The sequence below is a fragment of the Zootoca vivipara genome, chromosome 15 (assembly GCF_965207765.1).
Source record: "Zootoca vivipara chromosome 15, rZooViv2.hap1.1, whole genome shotgun sequence".
Classification (NCBI taxonomy): domain Eukaryota; kingdom Metazoa; phylum Chordata; class Lepidosauria; order Squamata; family Lacertidae; genus Zootoca; species Zootoca vivipara.
Window position 1 is genome coordinate 41,794,615 of NC_142598.1, and position 21,160 is coordinate 41,815,774.

General features: G+C 47.7%; 1 protein-coding gene across 2 annotated transcripts in view; it reads left to right on the forward strand.

Moving 5' to 3' along the window:
• VLDLR (very low density lipoprotein receptor) overlaps positions 1-10,478 on the forward strand; it is a 33,587-nt gene extending 23,109 nt beyond the window's left edge. Inside the window, exons 11-19 of one of the 2 annotated variants that reach the window (XM_035097125.3) lie at positions 862-1,086; positions 2,446-2,564; positions 2,936-3,075; positions 3,554-3,695; positions 4,640-4,789; positions 6,070-6,135; positions 7,907-7,987; positions 8,387-8,556; positions 9,868-10,478. In XM_035097125.3, the coding sequence (XP_034953016.3) occupies positions 862-1,086; positions 2,446-2,564; positions 2,936-3,075; positions 3,554-3,695; positions 4,640-4,789; positions 6,070-6,135; positions 7,907-7,987; positions 8,387-8,556; positions 9,868-9,903 (1,129 nt within the window). In that variant the 3' untranslated portion in view covers positions 9,904-10,478. The remainder of the gene's footprint in view (positions 1-861; positions 1,087-2,445; positions 2,565-2,935; positions 3,076-3,553; positions 3,696-4,639; positions 4,790-6,069; positions 6,136-7,906; positions 7,988-8,386; positions 8,557-9,867) is intronic. The other variant, XM_060269252.2, reaches the window with a different exon arrangement.
• Positions 10,479-21,160: the final 10,682 nt, after the last annotated feature.

Genomic DNA, 21,160 nt, shown 5'->3' on the forward strand with positions numbered 1-21,160 from the left:
TTATTCTACTTTTTTTTACTCTTTTTTTGTTTTGTTTTTGTGACTGTGTGGAACTCAGTTCAGCTACTGATTGATTGTGTGACTGTAGTACATTGTTAATTGCTTTCATTTTATGGATCAATGGTCTCGTTAAATACTAAAATTCATGTTAAATTGCTGTTTTAGGGTTTGTTTTTTAAAAGTCTGGAACGGATTAATCCATTCTGGATTAAGTTTGAGAAGCAAGGTACCACTACCCAGTTTCAAAATGGCTATCAACTTAGCAAGATGTCACTAACACAGTTGAGTTTCAAATGCAGCTGAGCAGATACATGAACAAACTAAAAGTCCTGGGCACCTTTTTTAGCTTGGTACCAGGCACACAGACCCGGGAGGGAAGCCCAGCTGAAACCTTACTGTGTGTGACTGCCAAAACATACCAGATGGCAAGTTTGATGGCCAAAATCAATTTCCTTTGATGGGTGGCCGTGGGGTGTTAAGAGTCTCAACTTGTAGACCAGGGGGTTAGCAGCCTGCAGCCTGAGGGCCAAAGGTGCCTCCAGCCCTGGGAATTCTCCTCAGGCCATGTTTCTGACCTTAGCTTGAATGTATTGTAGAACTGTGCTTCCTCTCGCTTGGCTTGGTGGGAAATGTGTTGTGAGAGGGTCTCCAGCTTTGCCCATGTGAACATTCCCTGCATGTAGCTCTCAGTAGGTTGTCTCTGAGGGAAATGTGGCCCTTAGGCTGCAAGCTTGTTCTAGCTAAACCTGAGTCTAGGTAATCCTAGACTTGGAGCCCCGCACACTGGGTTTGGGGCAGGGTGTGTCAGAACCGGAGGCTGCATCCACTGGAGACTCAACTCAAGGAGATCTTTCTTCCCAGCACCTCCATCACTTCTAATAACAAGCCGCTCCAGCACCGCCGGATCATAGAGAATGTGCAGAGTCCTGCAGGAATTGCTGTTGACTGGATATACAAGAACATCTACTGGACTGATTCTTCTCTCAAGTCCATTTCCGTGGCCAGCCTGAAGGGTGCTAAAAGGAAGGTCCTCTTTGACACGGACTTAAAAGAGCCAGCCTCTCTTGCGGTGGATCCACTTTCTGGGTAAACAATCTTTAGATGTCTGAGATCATCTTAACTTAATCAACCTTGATGATGTTTGAGCCCCTCTGATATGACCTATCCGCTCAAAGGGTACAGCATTCCAAGACGTATAGCGGCACTTGCAGGAGAGAGAGAGAGAGAGAGAGAGAGAGAGAGAGAGAGAGAGAGAGAGAGAGAGAGAGAGAGAGAGGAAACCCGCAATTTGAATGAATATCATTGAGGATTCCATTGGGGAATCCAGAAAAGACAGCAGTAACTTGCTTCATAAACTTTTATATTTTTGCCAATGTAAGCACATCTATGTTGAATAGACAGGAAGTGGAACTGGAAGAATTGCTAGTAACTTAATGCCAGAGTAGCTGCCCACAACACTTGCCCAGGCATTGGCAAACTCGGGCCCTCCAGACCCGAGGGACTACAATTTCCATCCTCCCTGACCCACTGGTCCTGTTAGCTAGGGATGATGGGGATTGTAGTCCCAAACATCTGGAGGGCCGGAGTTTGCCTATGCCTGTACTTGCCCACCCCAGTTGAGAAGGGACTGTTTTTCTAGGCTTGATCTATATGATTTGGTGCATTGTGCATTTGCGCAACCAAATAATGACCCTGAGGGAAGAGACCCATCCTTTCTGTAACTTGGCACAAATAGGAACTAGGTAAGGCTGGGCAAAACCTGCTTTCCAACCTTGTAATAGATCGCCAGCTAAACTTTGCGATATGGCGGTATATTGCGATGTTGAAAGGGAGGAAGAAGGCAGTTGCCGGCTGAGGAGATGATTGACGTCGCCATGTTTAGCTTCTACCTCTTCCTGGTGAGGCTGAACGGGTGGCACTGCCCCGGGTGGAGTGCATCAGCTGGGGCGCTGCTGGGCACCGTGGAGCCACCGGCCTCCCCCAGAACCGCCAGCCATGGCTCCCTCTGACCGGAGTCTCTCTTGGCTACCAGAAGGCAACCATTCCACTCGGCATGTGGAGGGAGGAGGCAGCCTGCTAGTGCTTCCGCAGCCGGGAAAGGAACAAAGGCACAAGGCACGGGGGGCGGGCAGGAAAGCCCCACTCGTGAGGTGGGTGGGTGGGCTGCGCAGGGAGGGGGTGGACAAGCACCGGGCAAGCCCGATTGCAGGGTGCGAGGCTCACTGAAAGTGAGGTGAGCAGGAATTTGTGGTGCGTTGCCTGATCAGAAATTCTGAACTTGCTCTTGCGATTGTAACCGGTTTTAGACAATACATTGCCCGGGCCTGCCAGGAGCCCATTAGCCCAACCATCAGCCAAAGTTTTAAGGTGAAACTCTAGAAACATGCAAAATGATCAAGGCAGCCGAGTCGACTCCTGACAGTTTTTACCTGGTTTCTCTTACAGCTTCATGTATTGGTCTGATTGGGGTGAACCAGCCAAAATTGAGAAAGCAGGGATGAATGGACTTGACAGGCAACAACTTGTGACAACAGATATTGAGAGGCCTAATGGGATTGCACTAGGTATATAAATGTTCTTCCTACCGTGCTGGAATTCCTTGTTTAAGGAATTCTTGGAGTTGGATTAATTGGGATGAGTGTGGGTGTGAAAGCAAGTCTTCTGGGGTGAACTGCTTTGGGCCAGAACACGATGAGACCTTTCCCCACCCCAAATCAAGCCAATACCCAGCCTTGGGGGTATTTGACATGCTTCCATGGCTTCTCTCGATGATCATTGCCATTGACTCATGTAATCTGCATTTTGTGGTGCCTTAATTACCCATTGCATAGCCAAGGACGCTACTGCAAAACGTCCTTAGAAATCTAGGCTTAGAAGTGCATTTAGGCAAGATCTTGTCAAAACTTGGCTGCATTCTGAGATGTTTTCTCTTCAGATCGTGTGAAGAATCGTCTCTACTGGGTCGATTCTAAGCTTCACAAGCTGTCCAGTGTCGATCTCAATGGGCACGACCGAAGGATCGTGTTGGAATCTCATGAATTCCTTGCTCATCCCCTTGGTCTGACGATATTTGAGGTAAGAGCCAAGGTCTCAGTGAGAGGCAGTGTGGCTTACTGGGTAGAGTGTCAGGTTGTGACAAGGGTTCAAATTCCCACTGGGCCATGAAGCTGGCTGGCTGACCTTGGGCCAGTCACAGTCACTCAGCCTAACCAACCTCACAGGGTTGTTGTGAGGATGAACTGGGGAGGAAAAAGAACCACGTATGCCACATGGAGCTTCTTGGAAGAAAAGGTGGTCTGTGAATGTGAGAAATAAATTAGCAAGCTAAGAGTGGTGAGAAGTCCTTTGAGCTGCAGAAAGGCTGTTGCCTTCCGTGATAATGGAGCTGGGCCAGGAGGCCAGTGAACTAAATTGCTGCTGAAAAGTTGCTGCTCCTTTTAACTTGACTTGTGGAATTTGATGGAAAACACGTTTGGTCCTCACTTGCCTTCTTTTTAACTTCAGCAGTTCAAAGAATAATCCTTCACTCTGATATAACCACCTTTCTCCCCAGGACACCATTTACTGGACAGATGGTGAAAACGAAGCTGTGTATGGTGCGAATAAGTTTACGGGCGCTGAGCTGGAAACCGTAGTCAACAACTTGTATGATGCTCGGGATATCATTGTGTATCACGAACTTGTACAGCAATCAGGTAACAGGAGTCAGCAGGTGGAGTGCGAGAAGCTTTCTGGGCCAACTTTTAAAGGCCAGCTGAGAACTTCTCTTCCACCAGGTCTAGGCAGGCAATTAAGGGTACATCTCCCACAATACATTGCAGCCAGTGGGACTAGATCAGGCTTCCCCAAACTCGGTCCTCCAGCTGTTTTGGGACTACAATTCCCACTTGTCCTGTTAGCTAGGGATGATGGGAGTTGTAGTCCCAAACATCTGGAGGGTCGAGTTTGGGGGTGCCTAGACTAGATGATCCCTTCCCTTCTTTTGCTTACGACTTGTTTTTAACTTTTTTTCTAATCTTCATGGTTTTATATTGTTGTAAACTGCTGTGCTATATATTTATGATACAGCAGTATAAAAAGACTTTCATAAATGAATCTGTTTAAAGTTGCCACAGTGTATCTGAGAGGGAAGTGGGTGGTTGCCCCAAATTCTGCTTTCAGCCATCCAAGTTCTGATTGTAACTTGCTCTGGGTCCATGGTTTACTTTGGCAATAGCCAAGGGACAAATAGCATCCTATGCTGGAAAGACGGGGCAGCCTTCTTCCTCGCCAGGGCACGTCCTGGGGAGGATTCTCTGCTCTCGCATTTCCTCTTGGAAAACACTCCCATTATAGGAAGATGAGCACCAGGGCCGGCTCTAAGGCAAGGCTGGGTGGCACAAGGCGCCAGGGCGTCGGGCTGCCAGGGGGCCCCGCTGGGAAACGGGGCAGGGGGGCGCTGGAGGGATCTTCACACCACAGTGCCAGGGTGCCAGATATGCTTAAGACGGCCCTGATGAGCACCATGTGGAGTATAGCCTTGACTGCAAGCCAAACGTTGCGATGGCTCGCCTAGTAAACTGATCACAGCCTTTGCCGTCTTGATGGAAGCTTTAAGTTCTGATACGAGATGAATATGCTTGGAAACATCTCTCTGCAGGAAAGAACTGGTGTGAAGATGAGAACATGACAAACGGAGGCTGCGAATATCTCTGCTTGCCTGCTCCCCAGATCAATGACCGTTCGCCAAAGTATACTTGCATTTGTCCCGATGGTGACACGTTGCAAGATAATGGCTTGAGATGCAGAGGTATGCCTGCCTGCTCATTGAAGTTGTGTCTCGTGAGTCTTTGCCCTGTCCATCTTGTGCATTTATACTGTCCAAAATGCTTTGATGTGGTCATTCAGTGGCTTATTCTGGCTGGCATCTACATTCTCATGGATTTCACAAGCTATAGTAGGCATCTATTAAATTCAAATGCCGACCTGATAATAATTGGACAAATGATACTCTCTGCAGTGGGATGTATGCTGACATACAACCTACTGGGAGGCAAAGTGCCTTGAAAAAGCAAGCTCTCTTAATCCAGAACGCTAGTTCTAGGTGGGAAAGGTTTGCCAGTTGAAGTCTGAAACCTCACATATCAACCTACTATAGCATCTCTTGGAGTGCTGGATCAGCGTTTCTCAACCGCTGTTCCGCGGTACACTAGTGTGCCGCGAGAGGCTGGCTGGTGTGCCGCGACATGCCGCGGCGAGAAGGGCGACTTGCTGCCTTGTCACGTGCCGCCGGCCTTGGGCAGCCCCCCAAAAAAGAGAGAAGAGGCCAGGCGCTGCAGGGCGCTCCGAGCGCTTCGGAGCACTCCGCTCTGCAGCCACCGGCCTTGGGCAGCAAAAAAGAAAAGAAAGGCCTGGCGCTGCAGGGCGCTCCGAGCGCTCACCGTTTCGGAGCGCTCCGCTCTGCAGCCGCCAGTTCCAGGCACCGAGGCGGCAGGCCTCGGGCAGCCCCCCCCCAAAAAAAGAAGAGGCCAGGCGCTGCACTGGCGCTCCGCGCACTCCCTGCTGCTACAGCAGCCGGTTCCAGGCCCCTCTGGCTGGCTGGGGCGCTCGGTGGTCTCGCTCTACAGGGCATGGAGGTATGTCTTATGGAGGTGGTGTGCCTCGTGATTTTTTTCACGGAACAAGTGTGCCGTGGCCCAAAAAAGGTTGAGAAACACTGTGCTGGATAATGTGTTCAACTGGTCCTGCAGCTTGGGTCTAAGCATAACATCGCTCAGACTTCAGCCTTGGCTTTTATTTTCCAGCATAGTTTAGAAATACATTTGACCTCTTATTTTTTAAAAAATACAAAAAATTAAAAATGGTTTAAGTGGCCAAGAGCTAGATAACTTGAGCCTGACTTTCTAAGCATTCAAGAGCTGATCTGATGACGGATCTGCTGTGTAACGAAGTTGCAGCAGACGGCTGACATCTTGCAATCCGCAGCTAATTTGAGACATGCATGAACATGCTCATCTGTAGACGCGCCACCTCCGCAGAACAAGGACCCGGTCAATCCTGGGCTTCAAAGTTGCCGATCTATAATTTCAGGTACAGGAGCTGCTGAGGCAAAAGAGAACAGCAGGACAGGAAAACCACCTGGACCACTTTCTGGAGGTATTGGTCCTAATGCAACGTTCTGGTGGTGGAGCAGAATAAGCGAAGGCTCACCCCACTTCTGCTCAGCGCAAAGGGGTCTTTTTTGAGACCTTGCGTGTTTGGGTCATTCCAAGGAACACTGGGCTAAGCTCGGGGCCGGATTTAGATTTGATGAGGCCCTCAGCTCCTGAAGGTAATGGGGGGGGGCCTTTATCTGTCCAGCTGTCCTTTGTCAACAACAAATTGTCGCTGTTTTTTTGTGTTGAATACATGCTATATGGTAATTTATGGACCTCATAGGTATCTCGCATAACAAAATATGTATTTTACCGAAGTAATTGAACTGAAATACAATTAAGAAGTATATTAATAGTGGGATACAATTAAGAAGTAGTATATTAATAGTGAAATAATTATTAAGCTCTAACTTAAAATGATTTTTTATTCATAAACTTAATACTGGCATTTGGCAATAACAAAAGTTCCTTTAGAAACACAATTTACAAAGACTCCTAATTTGGGGGGGGGGGGCTCAGAGAGTGGGGTCCTAAGCTATAGCATGTTCAGCTTATACATTTAGCTGCTTCTTGGCTTCTTCCAGGAAGGTACTTAAGTTCTTGAGCAAGAATGCCATATCCCAGAGTCCTTGGTATGGATTGCCAAAAGTGTGCTTTCTTGACTTGTTTACACATCATTTGAACAAATAAAATGCAAAGTGAGCGACCTTAACAAGTACAATATTGTGAGATTTGCAATAAAAGGTACAGCAAAATGTAGTTCAGAGGCCAAATGAAGTCCCGCTGGGAGGAAAGCCTTGGCTGCTTGCCGAAAGTGGAGTGGCCCTTCAGTCCAGGGAAACCTGCTTTGGAATAGAACATTCCGGTACTTGACGTCGCCACCGAAAAGGCTCTGCTCCTGGTTCTCCGATGTCTGACACAGAGAGCAGGGGCTGGCCAGGCCATCTTTGAGGGGGAATGATTTCCTATGCCTGGAAGCAGTTCTTAAAATACTTCGGTCCCAGAGTACTGGAAGTTTGGAAAAGTCATCCAGCACTTGAAGTAAGCAAAGCTAATAGTTCATAAACCTCAGTTAATCCATACTGTGGCTGTCACACGAAGCTGGAAAATAAGAATATATAACTCCACAATACAATGCTAGCTTCCAAGGGCAGCCACAGAGAACACATTACAGTGGTCTAGAAATAGAGGCATTAATTACATGGTCTGGATTGACTTATCATGGGAAGGATACAGCTGACAATTACGGCAGTGTGAGGATAATCTAGGATTACCTCCAAGCTGCAGACCTCACGGGAGAGTGGGCAGACAGTTAGAGGCCTCTAGACGCCCCCCCCCCAGCCAAGCAACACTAACTTGGTCTTTTCTGCCCTAAGCTTCATGCTACCATTTTCTACTCAGAATTGCAATGCCCATTGGGTAGGCCTTGGAGCCTTCAGAGTTGATCCTTCTCTTACTTGAACTGAAATATTCCTTTCTGACTCTGGCCAGCAGAGCTATTGCACCAGGCAGTCGTCCCATGATGCATTGGACAACATCCTAAAAGGGGGGATTTGTGGCAGCAGCACACCTCGAGTTTTGAGTGGAAACCAGCTGGGCAGGTGGCTCATTTTGTCTGCCAAAGTTTGGGCAACTTTTCTGCCTCCCTTAGAGTTTGAACTGTTTAGTAGGCAAAGCTTTCTACCAGTACCAGATGTGGAAACCTTTTAAAACACTTAACCGGGGTTCAACTTGGGAATGAATGAAATGGCTGTTTCTTTCTTCCTTCCTAGGACAAAATCTAAGCAGTCCAGTTTCAGAAGAGCTTTCTTCTTCCAGAAGTTCTTCAGCAGCATGGGCCATTCTTCCCGTATGTAAGTAGAAGACGTTGCCCTGAAATTGTGTGAGCTATTTTCACTGCACCTCCCTCCTGATTTTCACTGCACCTCCCTCCTGATCAGGGGGTCAAGGCCCCACCCCCATGTTCAGGCTGGGCCCCCTCAAAATTCCTTGGCAGCCCTGTGTGCATGTCGTGGGGTGTGCTTGCATCACATGCACAAGCCGTGGGGTGTGCGCACAAAAGGTCAGCATGCTGACACCATGCACACATGCCCCGCTGATGCCACGCGGCTGCGGCCCCCTCAGTCGTGGGAGCAAGGCGGCACACTTGCTCCTGATGGTGGCTGGGTTCAACTTAGGCCACCGAAGGCTATTCAGCAGTCTGAGCTGGGCTAAGATGCCCCAGAGGAACATCCCCTTGCCATTTCTTTCAGTGTTGTTGACCATGGCGGCGGCAGGCAGCTACTTCATGTGGCGCAACTGGCAACACAAGAACATGAAAAGCATGAATTTTGACAATCCGGTGTACTTGAAAACGACGGAAGAAGACCTCTCTATAGACATCGGAAGACACAGCGCTTCAGTGGGCCACACATATCCAGCTGTAAGTGAAGGGGGTGGAACGGTAGAAGATTGTAAATATTAGGCACCAGAAATAAGGCATCACTTCCCTGTCGTATCTGAAGCAGTGGTGCCACCAATGTGCTGTCCTCCTAACGTGTTGGATTGTGATTCGCATCGTCCCCAGTCTGTGTCGCCCAGCGGTCAGGGATTATGGGAATGCAGGGCACGATAGTGACTGCCTTAAATGGATCCCGGCAACTCTTGAAAATCAGAATTTGTTTAAAGTCCTTAATCCAAATTGGTTCTTAAGGCTTAAATTTCAAACTAGCTTTGGTAAGTGCATAGCAGAACTCGGGACGTGGCTGCAGATCCATCCATGGGCCAAGCACTGTCTGGGGATCCAGGAGCTCAGGAGGGGCCCTCGCTGGTTCTCGGCTGGTTTCCTCTGAAGGGAGACCCACTGGATTCAGTGAGGCTCACTTCCCGGTGGCCTGCAGAGGATCACTTGCAAAGCAAGCAGGTGGAAGGAGGCAGAAGATGGGAGATCCCTTTGTGGATTTCTCCTTTGACCCCATGGAGGCTTCTCCCCCTCTTCTAATATTTATCTCGGGAGTCATCTTAAGTTTTATCTGTGGGGAAAATAATAATAATAATAATAATAATAATAATAATAATAATAATAATAATAATAATATATTATTTATACCCCGCCCATCTGGCCATGTTCCCCCAGCCACTCTGGGCGGCTTCCAACAAAACATTAAAATACAGAAATCAAACATTAAAAGCTTCCCTAAGCAGGTCTGCCTTGAGATGCCTTCTAAAGGTCTGGTAATTGTTGTTCTCTTTGACCTCTGGTGGGAGGGCGTTCCACAGGGTGGGTGCCACTACCGAGAAGGCCCTCTGCCTGGTTCCCTGTAACTTGGCTTCTTGTAGCGAGGGAACCGCCAGAAGGCCCTCGGCGCTGGACCTCAGTGTCCGGGCAGAACGATGGGGGTGGAGACGCTCCTTCAGAATGAGCGATGGGAGGTGACCAGGGCACAACTGATACCCTTTGCCAAGGGTCTTGGGCTCTTGGAACTGCTTCTGTCTCAGCACCCACCTAAGTCATGTTTGAGGCTAAACAGAGATGGCTGCATTAGCTGCTAAAGTTGTGGCAGCTACTGGCTAGGAAGTTCCGCTGGCTCTGCGGAGAAGTAAAACAGGGTAAGTATTGTGTACTGTTCCCGTCATACAAAGTTGACAGCCAGGAGCATCTTGTGTTAAACACAAACCCACGTGCTGCAGAAACTTCACTGCATGAAACAGGAGGGATTGCATTGTCATTAATCCTCGTTTCTCCTCCGAACAGATATCAGTCGTCAGCACAGACGATGACTTGTCATGAAGGCGGCCATCTCCTAGTCTACTTTTGTTTTACACCATTTGGACAGAAGCCAGTGGCTGGACAGTTTTCCTTCCTGTCATGGGAGAATGAAGATGGCCCAAGCTCACAACCCATTTTCATATGAAGCTTGTCAACGGCTGTCCACAGCAATTCAGCTTTTAAGTCGCTGGTTACCTGTAATCCTTTTAAGAAGTATTGCCACCGCTGGCCCTGTAGAAAGCACTTTCCAAGAAGCCATAGGGGAGGAACAAGCGCTGCAAGAAGGACTTCCTGTAAATAATTGTACAGGCCCCTGTAAATTTTCCTGAGGATAGTCTATCAAGCACTTTGGAGAAGAAACACATTTCCATGTAAATTATTGTATAACTTTTTTTGTCAATGGTTGGGCAATGGCAATAGGAGAAAACGGGTTACTCAGTTTAATTGCCAAAAAATTTGTAAAATTTAACTTTTGTATGAATTGTGAATATGTCCTTCCTGAACCACCTACCGGGGTGTGCAGAGGACAATTGCTCTGTATCAGAAAACCACTGTAAATTTCGACACTGAAATGACATTAAAGAGACGCAAGGCTATAGGAAGGCTGGGCGTGCCGTTTGCTTGATCGCGTTGCTGGCACATTCCGGGCACCAGCTGAGAACTTGGCTTGGAGTGAAGGGAGCACACGGAAATCTGAACGGCAGGGCTGCCTGCGAATGGTGTAGCTCTCGCCAGAAGCGCTGCAGGGGTGAGCAGCCCAATTCACGCAGCCCTCACTTCCCCCCCTCAATTAATATCCTAACCCTTGGCTTCAGCCGTTGCCTTGCTGAGTCTGCCCGGTGCCTTTCAATTTCTCTATCAGCTACTCTCAAGAGGCAGTCCTGGGATGTCAGGGGTGCTTACGGTGCCAATTGAGTACTTGATTTATAAGCAGCTGCAAATAATTATAATATAATAATAAATAAATTTTTTATTTATGTCCCATCCACCTGGCTAGGTTTCCCCAGCCACTCTGGGTGGCTTCCAGCAAAATATTAAAATACAATAATCCATCAAATATTAAAAGCTTCCCTAAACAGGGCTGCCTTCAGATGTCTTCTAAAAGTCAGATAGTTGTTTATTTCCTTGACATCTGGTGGGAGGGCATTCCACAGGGTAGGCGCCACCACCGAGAAGGCCCTCTGCCTGGTTGCCTGCAACTTGGCTTCTTGCAATGAGGGAGAATACTGGACCGAGGCCATTTAGGGCTTTAAAGGACAGCACCAACACTTTGAACTGTGCTCGGAAATGTACTGGGAGCCAATGTAGATCTTTCAAGACCGGTGTTATGTGGTCTCGGTGGCCGTTCCCAGTCACCAGTCTAGTTGCCGCATTCTGGATTAGTTGTAGTTCACCTTCAAAGGTCATCTTCAAAGGTAGACCCACATAGAGCGCATTGCAGTAGTCCAAGAGCGCATTGCAACATCGCTTCTCTCAGGGAGGGAACCGCCAGAAGGCCCTTAGAGCTGGACCTGAGTGCCCGGGCAGAACGATGGGGGTGGAGATGCTCCTTCATACACATAATACAGTCCCACCCAGGGATGTTCAAGTGATACATCAGAAGCCAGGTATGTGGAAACCACTTCTGTTTTGTGGTGGCCCCTTTTCCTTCCAAGCAGTAGGCCCACCATGACCCAAGTTGACAGTTAGGTGTGTTGTGACCCTCCAGCTATCGTTGGACTCCGCCCCAGACGGTGGTCAGGCATGATGGGGGCTGTAGGTCAGCAATGCCTGGAGGGTCCCGGGGTCCCAATCACTGCTCCAAAGGGAAGGACTGGATTGCAGTGATACGGCTAACTTAGTCACACCTGATATTGAAGCAAAGGATGGGCCTGTTTCTCCGAAAATAAGACATGCCCATAAAATAAGCCGTAGCAGGATTTATAAGCATTTGCGCGATATAAGGCATACCCCGAAAATAAGACATAGTGATAGGCGCAGTTCTGGAGGGCGCCAAGGAAGAGGCTAGGCTGGACACGTAATAAAAATAAGACTTCCCCTGAAAATAAGCCGCCATGTGCTTTTTGAGGAGGGGGGGGAATTTAAGACGGTGTCTTATTTTCAGAGAAACCGGTATCTGCCCAACAGGACTGAACGTGGGTTTTAGTTAGTGATGTGTGCAGATGCAGCATGCCTGGGAACAATGTCTCTTTCTACCACACAGCCCTCCACATAAGGAAAACACCAGAGAGAGGCCGTCTCTCGTGATGAGTCTGGATTTCTTATGGCTCTCTGGTCATGGTGCTTTTGGGAGGGATGTTCAAGTGATATATCAGGAGCAAGGCAACCTCTAGCTATGCCATTTTCATCCAAATTGCCCACAACCACCTGCTCCTGTCAGTCTAAAGTTTGGCAGGATCCAGCCCCCATTTCCTACAGCACTCTCCTCCACTGAGATCAGGTATCAGAAGTGCCCTTTCTGCTGTTTTGAATCCAGGCTGCCCTCTTTTCCCCATGATTCTATGTCTAAAAGAGACTTCTCAATTCGCTTTGCTCTCGAAAGATGTCTACAAATCACTGACGTTCTGAGTCAGCAGAATCTCCTTCCTGTTGTCATTGTAAAAAAACTTCTATAATTGTACAGTGGTACCTTGAGTTACAAACGCCTCAGGTTACAAACGCTTCAGGTTACAAACTCCTCTAGGTAAGAACAGTTTCAGGTTAAGAACGGACCTCCAAAATGAATTGAGTTCGTAACTAGAGGTGCCACTGTAAGGGAATTATGACCGGCCTGACGCAGTTATGATATTGGCACATTTTTGTGGCGCTTGGTTCCATGTTGTATTCTCTCTCCTTAATTTCCAAATGCCTTTTTGCAGAGTTCTGCTATGTGCTATGAGCCAAGTGTGGCAATTTCTCATCCCCTCAGGGAATAGTTTTTCCTTCCAGTGCTGAATTTCAGAGGATACCCATGCTTTCACCCTCTCCTGATACTTGATCTGTTGACATCTTGCCAACCAAGGTAAGCAAAGAATTGCCCATAACAGAAGTTGCTTGCAACAATACATTCAAATGCAGCCTTATGGTTGAAAGTGTTTTATTAGGGTTAGGATGTAGGCGAACAACATTTCCTTTGTGTTAAGAGTGGATTGTTCTTGGTCAAGCCTTGATAAATGGGTCTTCCTCCAGAATATTGGCTTCCGTAAGCACAATTGGGAGCAAACGCACTCCCAGCTGCACACTGGCAAGGCATGCTTGCTGCCCCCACCAATTGCTACGTGACCCCCAGCCCTGTCACTTTGTCCCCATCCCTGGCAAAGAGAACTCTTGTCTCCAGCAAAGGAAAGTAACTCTCGTTTCCTGTAGGTGGGGCAACATGTTTGCAGCGCTTCAACGTCTAACTACAGTGGTACCTTGGTTTGCATACATTTTGGATTACAAACACGTCAAAGCAGGAAGTGCATGTCCCGGTTTGCAACCTTTTTTGGGATTACAACCCATTTTGGGGGGATTACAAACAATTTTTTGGGGAGGCCCCATTGGCGAAAGCGCGCCTTGGGTTACAACCTGTTTTGGTTTACAAACGGATCTCCAGAATGGATGATGGTTGTAAACCAAGGTACCCCTGTATTCAGAGGCCTTAAAATTAAGATCTTGTTAAGCCCTTTTGAATGAACAATGCGCTTGGCCACCCAAAGAATTAATACCAGAGATTTGGTAAATGTGATGCCTTGAACACATGTGACTTGACTATTATCTCATGTTGTGCAGAAGATCATCATTTGTTGGCATCTGCCTGTCTCGAGAGACAATGGAGTGTGCCAGCGCCGTCTTAAGCGCCCCTGTCGCCATGGTGCGCCGGATCTCTCCGGCGCCCTTCCGCCCCGTTTCCTAACGCGGTGGGCGCCGGGCGCGGCGCTGCTGCGCGGCGGGCAGGCGGGCAGACACAGCGCGATCTCTCCAGCGCCCTCCCGCCCCGTTTCCCAGCGTGGTGGGAAGGTGGGCGCCGCGCGCAGCTGCGCAGTGAACCGGCCGGCCGGCCAGCGGGCGGGCCGGCGCCATGGTGCCCTGCGCCACCGGGGGTCTATGATGAGCCGGCCCTGGAGTGTGCCTCCGGGGGTGAAGTCAAACTGCTTGTGGAGAATCACAGCGCCTGCTGTGGCTGCAGAGACTGGGAACTCATAACTGCTGCCTCCTGCATTGTTTTTCCTGAAGGGACCTTTCTGGGGCGCAAGTCTGGGTGGTGTGTCTGGAGGTCCTCGGCTGCCCAGATGACAAGACCCCCTCTCGGCCTCGCTGACGTGGTCCAAAGGAAAGCAGAGCAAGACGTTTGGCACCCGCTGGGCTGCAGGAAGGAGGCTTACAAGGTGCCACCCAACTGCCTTAGGGACTCCGCTCCGGATTTGTGTAGGATTTCCTCCTTAGCCTTTTCTTCTCCCAAAGATATTTCACAAGGCAGGTGGTACAGATTTTTCCTTGGGTTTTAACCTGAAGAAAATCATCATTGTGGTCAGAATTGTGAAATGCAGCATTATGGAAGAGTAAAGCCTCAGACTGAATTGAGGATTATTTTAGATTCCTCCTGAAATGGGGGCAAAAAAATAGATTAAAGGCTTGGGAGCTGCATATTTTTATGAGTTTTTTTAAATGACTGCCACAATTCTTCTGGGTAGTCTAGGGGGATACTTTAATTTGAAACATTGGCACCATCTGTCTTTGGGGAACTATAACTCTGCAGAACATGAGAATTTCTGGTTTGGAATTTCATGGATATCCGTTCAACAATCCTGAATAAAATACGTCAGTGCCTCTTGCTGGCTTCTGAGCTGCAGGAGGCCGAGTAAAGTGGCGTCTCACAAGCAGCTGTTCTAGGGCAAGTGATATTGAGCACCATATGGACACACACGCTTCGCTATTAATCAAACGTATTCTTATCGAGAAGGACAGCGTTCTGGCCTGCTCTGTTGTATGTCTGGAATTCATTCTTTCCCATTGAAACGAACAAGTCTGGTCCAGGAAGATTCTGAAACATGCAAGTGTTTAAGGGAACAAAACACCCCGCTCCACAGTGTGCTCCGAGAATGGAAATCCTTTCCTCTTTGCAATAAAAAATAAAAAATTCCTTCTGTTTGCTTCTCTCCCATGCAGTGTCACTGACTCACTTTGATACAAGTTTCTTTATTGGTTAAAACTACTGCTTTTTCTCCGTTCTGTAGCTCGTTTTATAAAGTTCTTGGTAGCTATTATACAGAAAACATACCTGCTCCTATGTTTTTTCCCCTTGTAGGGGACTCTACTTGCAAGCTGCTCCTTCCTTCCTTCCATAGATGGATGTGGTGCTTTTCTTAAACTTGCTGGGGTCATCGGCTCAGGGATGGCTTGCTATCAGTTTGTTGTTTCTGTCTTGTCCGATTCCTAAACCTAAAAGCCAAGCCCAGATGCTCACTGTTCTCTGTCCACATTTAATGTAACATCACATCCTTCAATGGCACCTTCTTCAGGTAGGTGAAAATCAGCTGAGGGAGGATAGATTTATTATCTGAATTATCCTAGCACTATTGCAATAAATTACTTGTGTTCTTTAGAACAGTGGTCCTCAACCCCCGGTCCACGGACTGCTACCGGTCCGTGGATCAATTGATACCGGGCCGCCCAAGGAACATTTAAATACAATTAAATTAAAATTATTAAATCAAAACAATCTAAATAAAATATAAACAGTCAACGTCCTCCCCTTAGTGGGCCGCGGTAAAATTATCAAATGTTGACTGGTCCGCGGCGATAAAAAGGTTGGGGAGCACTGCTTTAGAAGACTAGCTGTCTCCCCTGCCATTCTTTCTCCACTTTTCTGAGAATCCTGGTGATGTGGCCAAATGTTTGCAACCCACTGGTTTTCTGACGTGGTCTCCTGCCATGTTTCATAGCTGATTTATGTCTTATTTTCTGCACAGTGATAAAATGCCATTGCAGCACCTGCCTTTCCAACTTGGGCAGTGCTCTGAGGCTTTTCAAGGCCACCTAAATTAAAGTTGTTATTTGATTAGATAAAAGCTTCTTCCTTACTCACTCTGCCCCCTTCACTGCTTCCTCTTGTTCAATGCAGCTGAGGAATAAGTGATTAATTGCTCCTTGGTCAGTCAACTTCAGTTCCTCATTGGAGAGGTGGCTTTGGTTACTACGTAGTTTCCTTTCAGTTTTATTTTGCTATAAGGGGGGGGGATGCTATCAAATAAAACTTGATGGGGAAGAGAAAGCAAGTAACAAAAGCTGCATGTTGGCAACAGATGCTGACTAAGGGGCGGTAAATTATAAATCCCCCAAATGCACTAAATTAAAAGCAAAAAACTAATAACTGGCAGAATCTATAAGGAAGCTACTAATTAGCATTGCAGGGGGGCTTAGTTAAATGGGATTTGCGAGTGAACAATAACATGATTTTGGCCTTGGAAAACAGACTGCAGGATAAAATAGCACTATATGTCAGTGTTTCTCAACCTTTTTTGGGCCAAGGCACACTTGTTCCATGAAAAAAATCACGAGGCACACCACCATTAAAAAAGTTAAAAAATTTAACTCTGTGCCGCCCTATATTGACTATATAATTATGACTGTAAGAAACACTTGCCAATTGCTGTGTTGGTTGCAATCTCCTGTAATAAGGCTTCACAAGCCGCTGATTTCTCTGCCAGCACAATCCTTTGCTCAGCAAGTTTCACGTTGAGCTCATCCAGCCAGCTTCTTTAAGTTTGTCTAAAACCACCCTCCCGTGGTGGCGGCTGTTGAGAGCTGCGCTCGCCCCGCGTCGTGACCCGGCTGGCTTCCTTTCCGGCGGGTCAGTGCTGATCATTGGCGGCCGCCAGGCACGTGACAATGCAAATCGCCCTTCTCGTCGCCGCACGTCGCGGCACACCAGCCAGCGTCTCGCGGCACACTAGTGCGGTTGAGAAACGCTGCTATATGTAGTACTTTTTGAAACTACCATTTTAATTCTGACAGCAAGTTGTTGTTGTTGCTGCTGCTGCAGCAAAACCAAACCAGAAATGCCTTCATTGGGAGCAGAATATTGGGGCAGTGAACTTTGGGATTTCAGCAACAGGACCCATAAAGACCCACAGTCATCCTTAATGTACCCTAGGACACTTAGCACACACAAAAAATGCCCTTATTAGATAAACTGGCAGGTCCAAAGGACTCTCGTGTATTTCCTCACTCGCGGCCTTTGTGACTTGTGGGGTCCTCCGGCCCCACAAAGCACAGCTAAGTGGCAAGATTTGCCTAAGTAATTCTGAGCAGCCTGTCCAAAAACTCCTCCGTGATCGTGGGGGCGAACCTTCGCTCCACCCAGAAACCTCCCAAGGTCAGAAATCTGTGCTGGCCAATTGGTTCCTTTGTCATCCCAGACCTTGTGCCTGGTAAAATCCTGCCAGCAGCGAGACCCGGCTGAACCGCTTTGCCGACTTACAGAGAGGAAGGCCAGCACTGAATCTGGATGTACCGTACCGACCTGACCATCTGTTGCCGCATTAAAAGAAGGCCACAAAGAGCAAAATCTGCCCCCGGGGGAAAAAAACAGTGTGCGATAGTACTTGAAAACCAGCAGGAATTTGTCAGGCTTTTGCTAATGCTGTGTTGCTGACGCCGTGCCTGGATTTGGGCTGGGGAAGGTTGTGGTGCCGTGCTAAATATAGCTGCCTTTTCTTGCATGAGCCGCTCTAGGGACTGAAGCCCCAGGGTTGCTGTGCCCTGGCAGCCTGGCACTCTTCCCTTTTATCTTTTAAAATAAGCCCACTGGCATCATGCTTTGCTTCTTAGCTGCTCATCGTCTCTTCCTGCACAGCTCTTCTGTGCCCTTCCTCCCACCCCCACCCCACGTGGCGCCATTTCAGCAGGTCTCTAAGATTTCCGATGAATGTGTGTGCATCATTAAGGATCTAAGAAACAGCAAGGAATCGTCAAGAAAATATTCAGCATTCTGGACTTTTAAGGCAGTGGGTTTTTTTTTTTTTAAAGAAACTGTGTTGCACTAGAGGAAGGGGCCGGAGCTCACTGGTGGAGCTTTGCACCCCAATTTTGAGCACAGATGACGGGAAAGACTGCTAGCTCCGACCTTGGAGAACCGCTGCTGCTGTTACTCATCAAGAGCTCAAGAGCAGGCATCCCCAAACTGCGGCCCTCCAGATGTTTTGGCCTACAACTCCCATGATCCCTAGCTAGCAGGACCAGTGGTTGGGGAAGATGGGAATTGTGGTCCAAAACATCTGGAGGGCCGCAGGTTTGACATGCCTGCCCTAAAGAGAGTTCACTGCCAAGAGCTCTTTGAAGCTGCTGCTTACCTTCATCATTGCAACCTGTTTGGTTGTTGGCCTTTTGCTATGACCCAGACCAGGCACCCCCAAACTGCGGCCCTCCAGATGTTTTGGCCTACAACTCCCATGATCCCTAGCTAACAGGACCAGTGGTCAGGGATGATGGGAATTGTAGTCCAAAACATCTGGAAGGCCGAAGTTTGGGGATGGCTGCTCAAGAGAATAAAAGGGTTTTAACCCAGTAAATTAAAAAAGAGAAGAGGGAAGTGTGCCTCTCCCTGCGCACACACACACCGCTTTGTAGAGTTTGCGAAAAGGCAGAATATATTTAGCGAGTGCACAGGGATAGAGACAGGAGTAAGTGGGCCCCAGGACTTTTCTTTCAATAGGGAAGCTCTGGCTCCATTGGACTCTCATCATCCCCAGTCATCATGGACCAATGGTCAAGGAAGGTGGAAGTTAAGTAGGAACAGCAAAAGAAAAATATCTAATGAGAAACAAGAACAACTTTAAAAAGTGAAAAGCAACAAATGATTCCTCGCCCCTTGGTAAGACAAGGTTTCAATGAAAACGAAGAATCTAACTGAACAAGCATTGTTGTTAGGTTCACTACATTTTAAAAAATGATTCTCCTAAGCTCAGCCGGTCAGAGTGTGGTGCTGATAATGGCAAGGTTGCAGGTTCAAACCTTGTAAGGGACAGTTGCATATGCCTGCATTGAAGGGGGTTGGACTAGATGATCATCAGGGTCCCTTACAACTCTACTATTCTAAGTGATTTGCTGTCTTTTAAGCTTTGCTGCCCAAATCAAGCATCTTCTGGCATTCCCTCAGTCTTCAAGAGAAGCCTAGTTGGCAACCAAACTGCTCGTGCTGGACAAATACGGCCACTGCCAACAGAGTCTTGGCCTTGGGCTTCCTTTGGGCTCTAAAATCACTAGGAATATAGAGGCTGGCATTAAACATTGAGAGCTTTTGACTGGCAGGTATTGCATTAATCTTCCAGCATGTCTCCTGTCTCCTTGCTTGAATGCTTTGTTGTGCTCGCTTCTTGTTTTAGAACCTGAAGACAATCTCCTTCCCACGTGATGATCTTCTTGGATCTTCTAGGCCAATGCCTTGACCTGTTATATATGCATCTCATTGCTGCACTCTGACCTTTCTCCCTTCACACATTTTCTTAAAGGCAGGTGGTCAGGGGTATAGCGGGGCGCCACGACACCCGGGGCGGAAAATTGCACATGTGTTGTTACATGGCGGGGTATCACCGCACCCCCGCACCACCAAAGCCGCGCACCTCGCTCCAGCTACAAAAAGAAAGAAAGAAAGAAAGCCGCAGGCCCGCTCAGCTATCTTTTTTATTTTTTATTTCTCTGAGGCTGCTGTGCAGAGGCAGGGGGTGGGGTCACGGCCCCGAGTGACACCCCCTCCAGGGTGGTGCCCAGGGCATTCCGCCCCCACTTGCTCTGCCCCTGCAGGTGGTTTGTGCCTCTGTCTAGAGACCAGAGCAGGCATAAGCAAACTTGGCCCTCCAGCTGTTTTGAGACTACAACTCCCATCACCCCTAGCTAACAGGACCAGTGGATAGGGATGATGGGAATTGTAGCCCAAAACATCTGGAGGGCCGAAGTTTGGGGATGCCTGCTGTAGCAGCTCTTAATCTTTGCTTTTTAGAGTATGCAGCACTTTTAAAAAGTGTGAATTTTGAAGGATACCTCCTTCTTTCTGTGTTGCTTTAGAAGAAGAAGAGTTTGGATTTGATATCCTGCTTTATCACTACCCGAAGGAGTCTCAAAGCGGCTGACAATCTCCTTTTCCCTTCCTCCCCCACAACAGACACCCTGTGAGGTGGGTGGGGCTGAGAGACTTCAGAGAAGTGTGACTAGCCCAAGGTCACCCAGCAGCTGCATGTGGAGGAGCGGAGACGCGAACCCGGTTCACCAGATTATGAGTCCACTGCTCTTAACCACTACACCACATTGGCTCTCAATTCAAGGTGCAATTCAAGTGCTGGTTTTGACCTATAAAGCCTTAAACGGCTCTGGACCACAATATCTCAAGGACCACCTCCTAACCACCACACTGCATTAAATTGCATTAAAATGTGAATTAGATTGAATTTCTTCCCCATTGCTAATGATGCATTTCCAAACACATTTGTCTTTGTATAATTTATATGTTTAGATCTATACATGAATTTTCAGGTGTGCGTTTTTTTATGCAATATGTGAAACAGCTCCCAGGTTTAATTTCTGCTGTGATTATTGTGAATTGCACAAAATAGACTTTTGAGATTCTTCTAAGAAATACAATGGGATTACAAGCTGAGAGTATTACTTTTTAAAATGTACCCCATGCAATTTGAACCATTCTAGTGTTGCTGTAATATAAGGGCTGTGTCATACTTCAATTTCTACAAGAGATATATTATGTAAATGAGATCCTCATGACCCCTGGAAGAGACTTCTTTGTTCCCTCATATTATAAAGTGAGTCATTAAAATGCCACTTAAATTTTACAGCATGTACTCCCTGTCTTGTTTAATTATAAGAAATTTGGTTGAGTGTTCTGCGTGGGGTACAATGCAATCTTGTACAACAGGCAATTCTAGATTCAACTCTAAAAGGTCTGGAGAACATCGGGCTCGTTGCCTAACCATTTAACCTGCATTTGGGCTGATAAACACCGTACACTTAAATCCCAGTTCAAGCATCCTGCAAACTGTCGTTTCTTAAGGGTGCTGGGAATTGCAGAGCAGAGGTGTAAACTACATTTCCCAGGATTCTTTGTGGGAGAAGTCACAGGCTTTCGACGTGTGATGTGCGCAAAGCCTTGGTGTGAGGGAGGAAGCCCTCCTTGTCTGACAAGGCGATGCAGTTTGCCTGGTGGTAATTTGTCTGGCCAGCATCTTAAAAAGCAGAGACATCACCTTGCCGACAAAGGTCCGTATAGTTAAAGCTATGGTTTTCCCAGTAGTGATGTATGGAAGTGAGA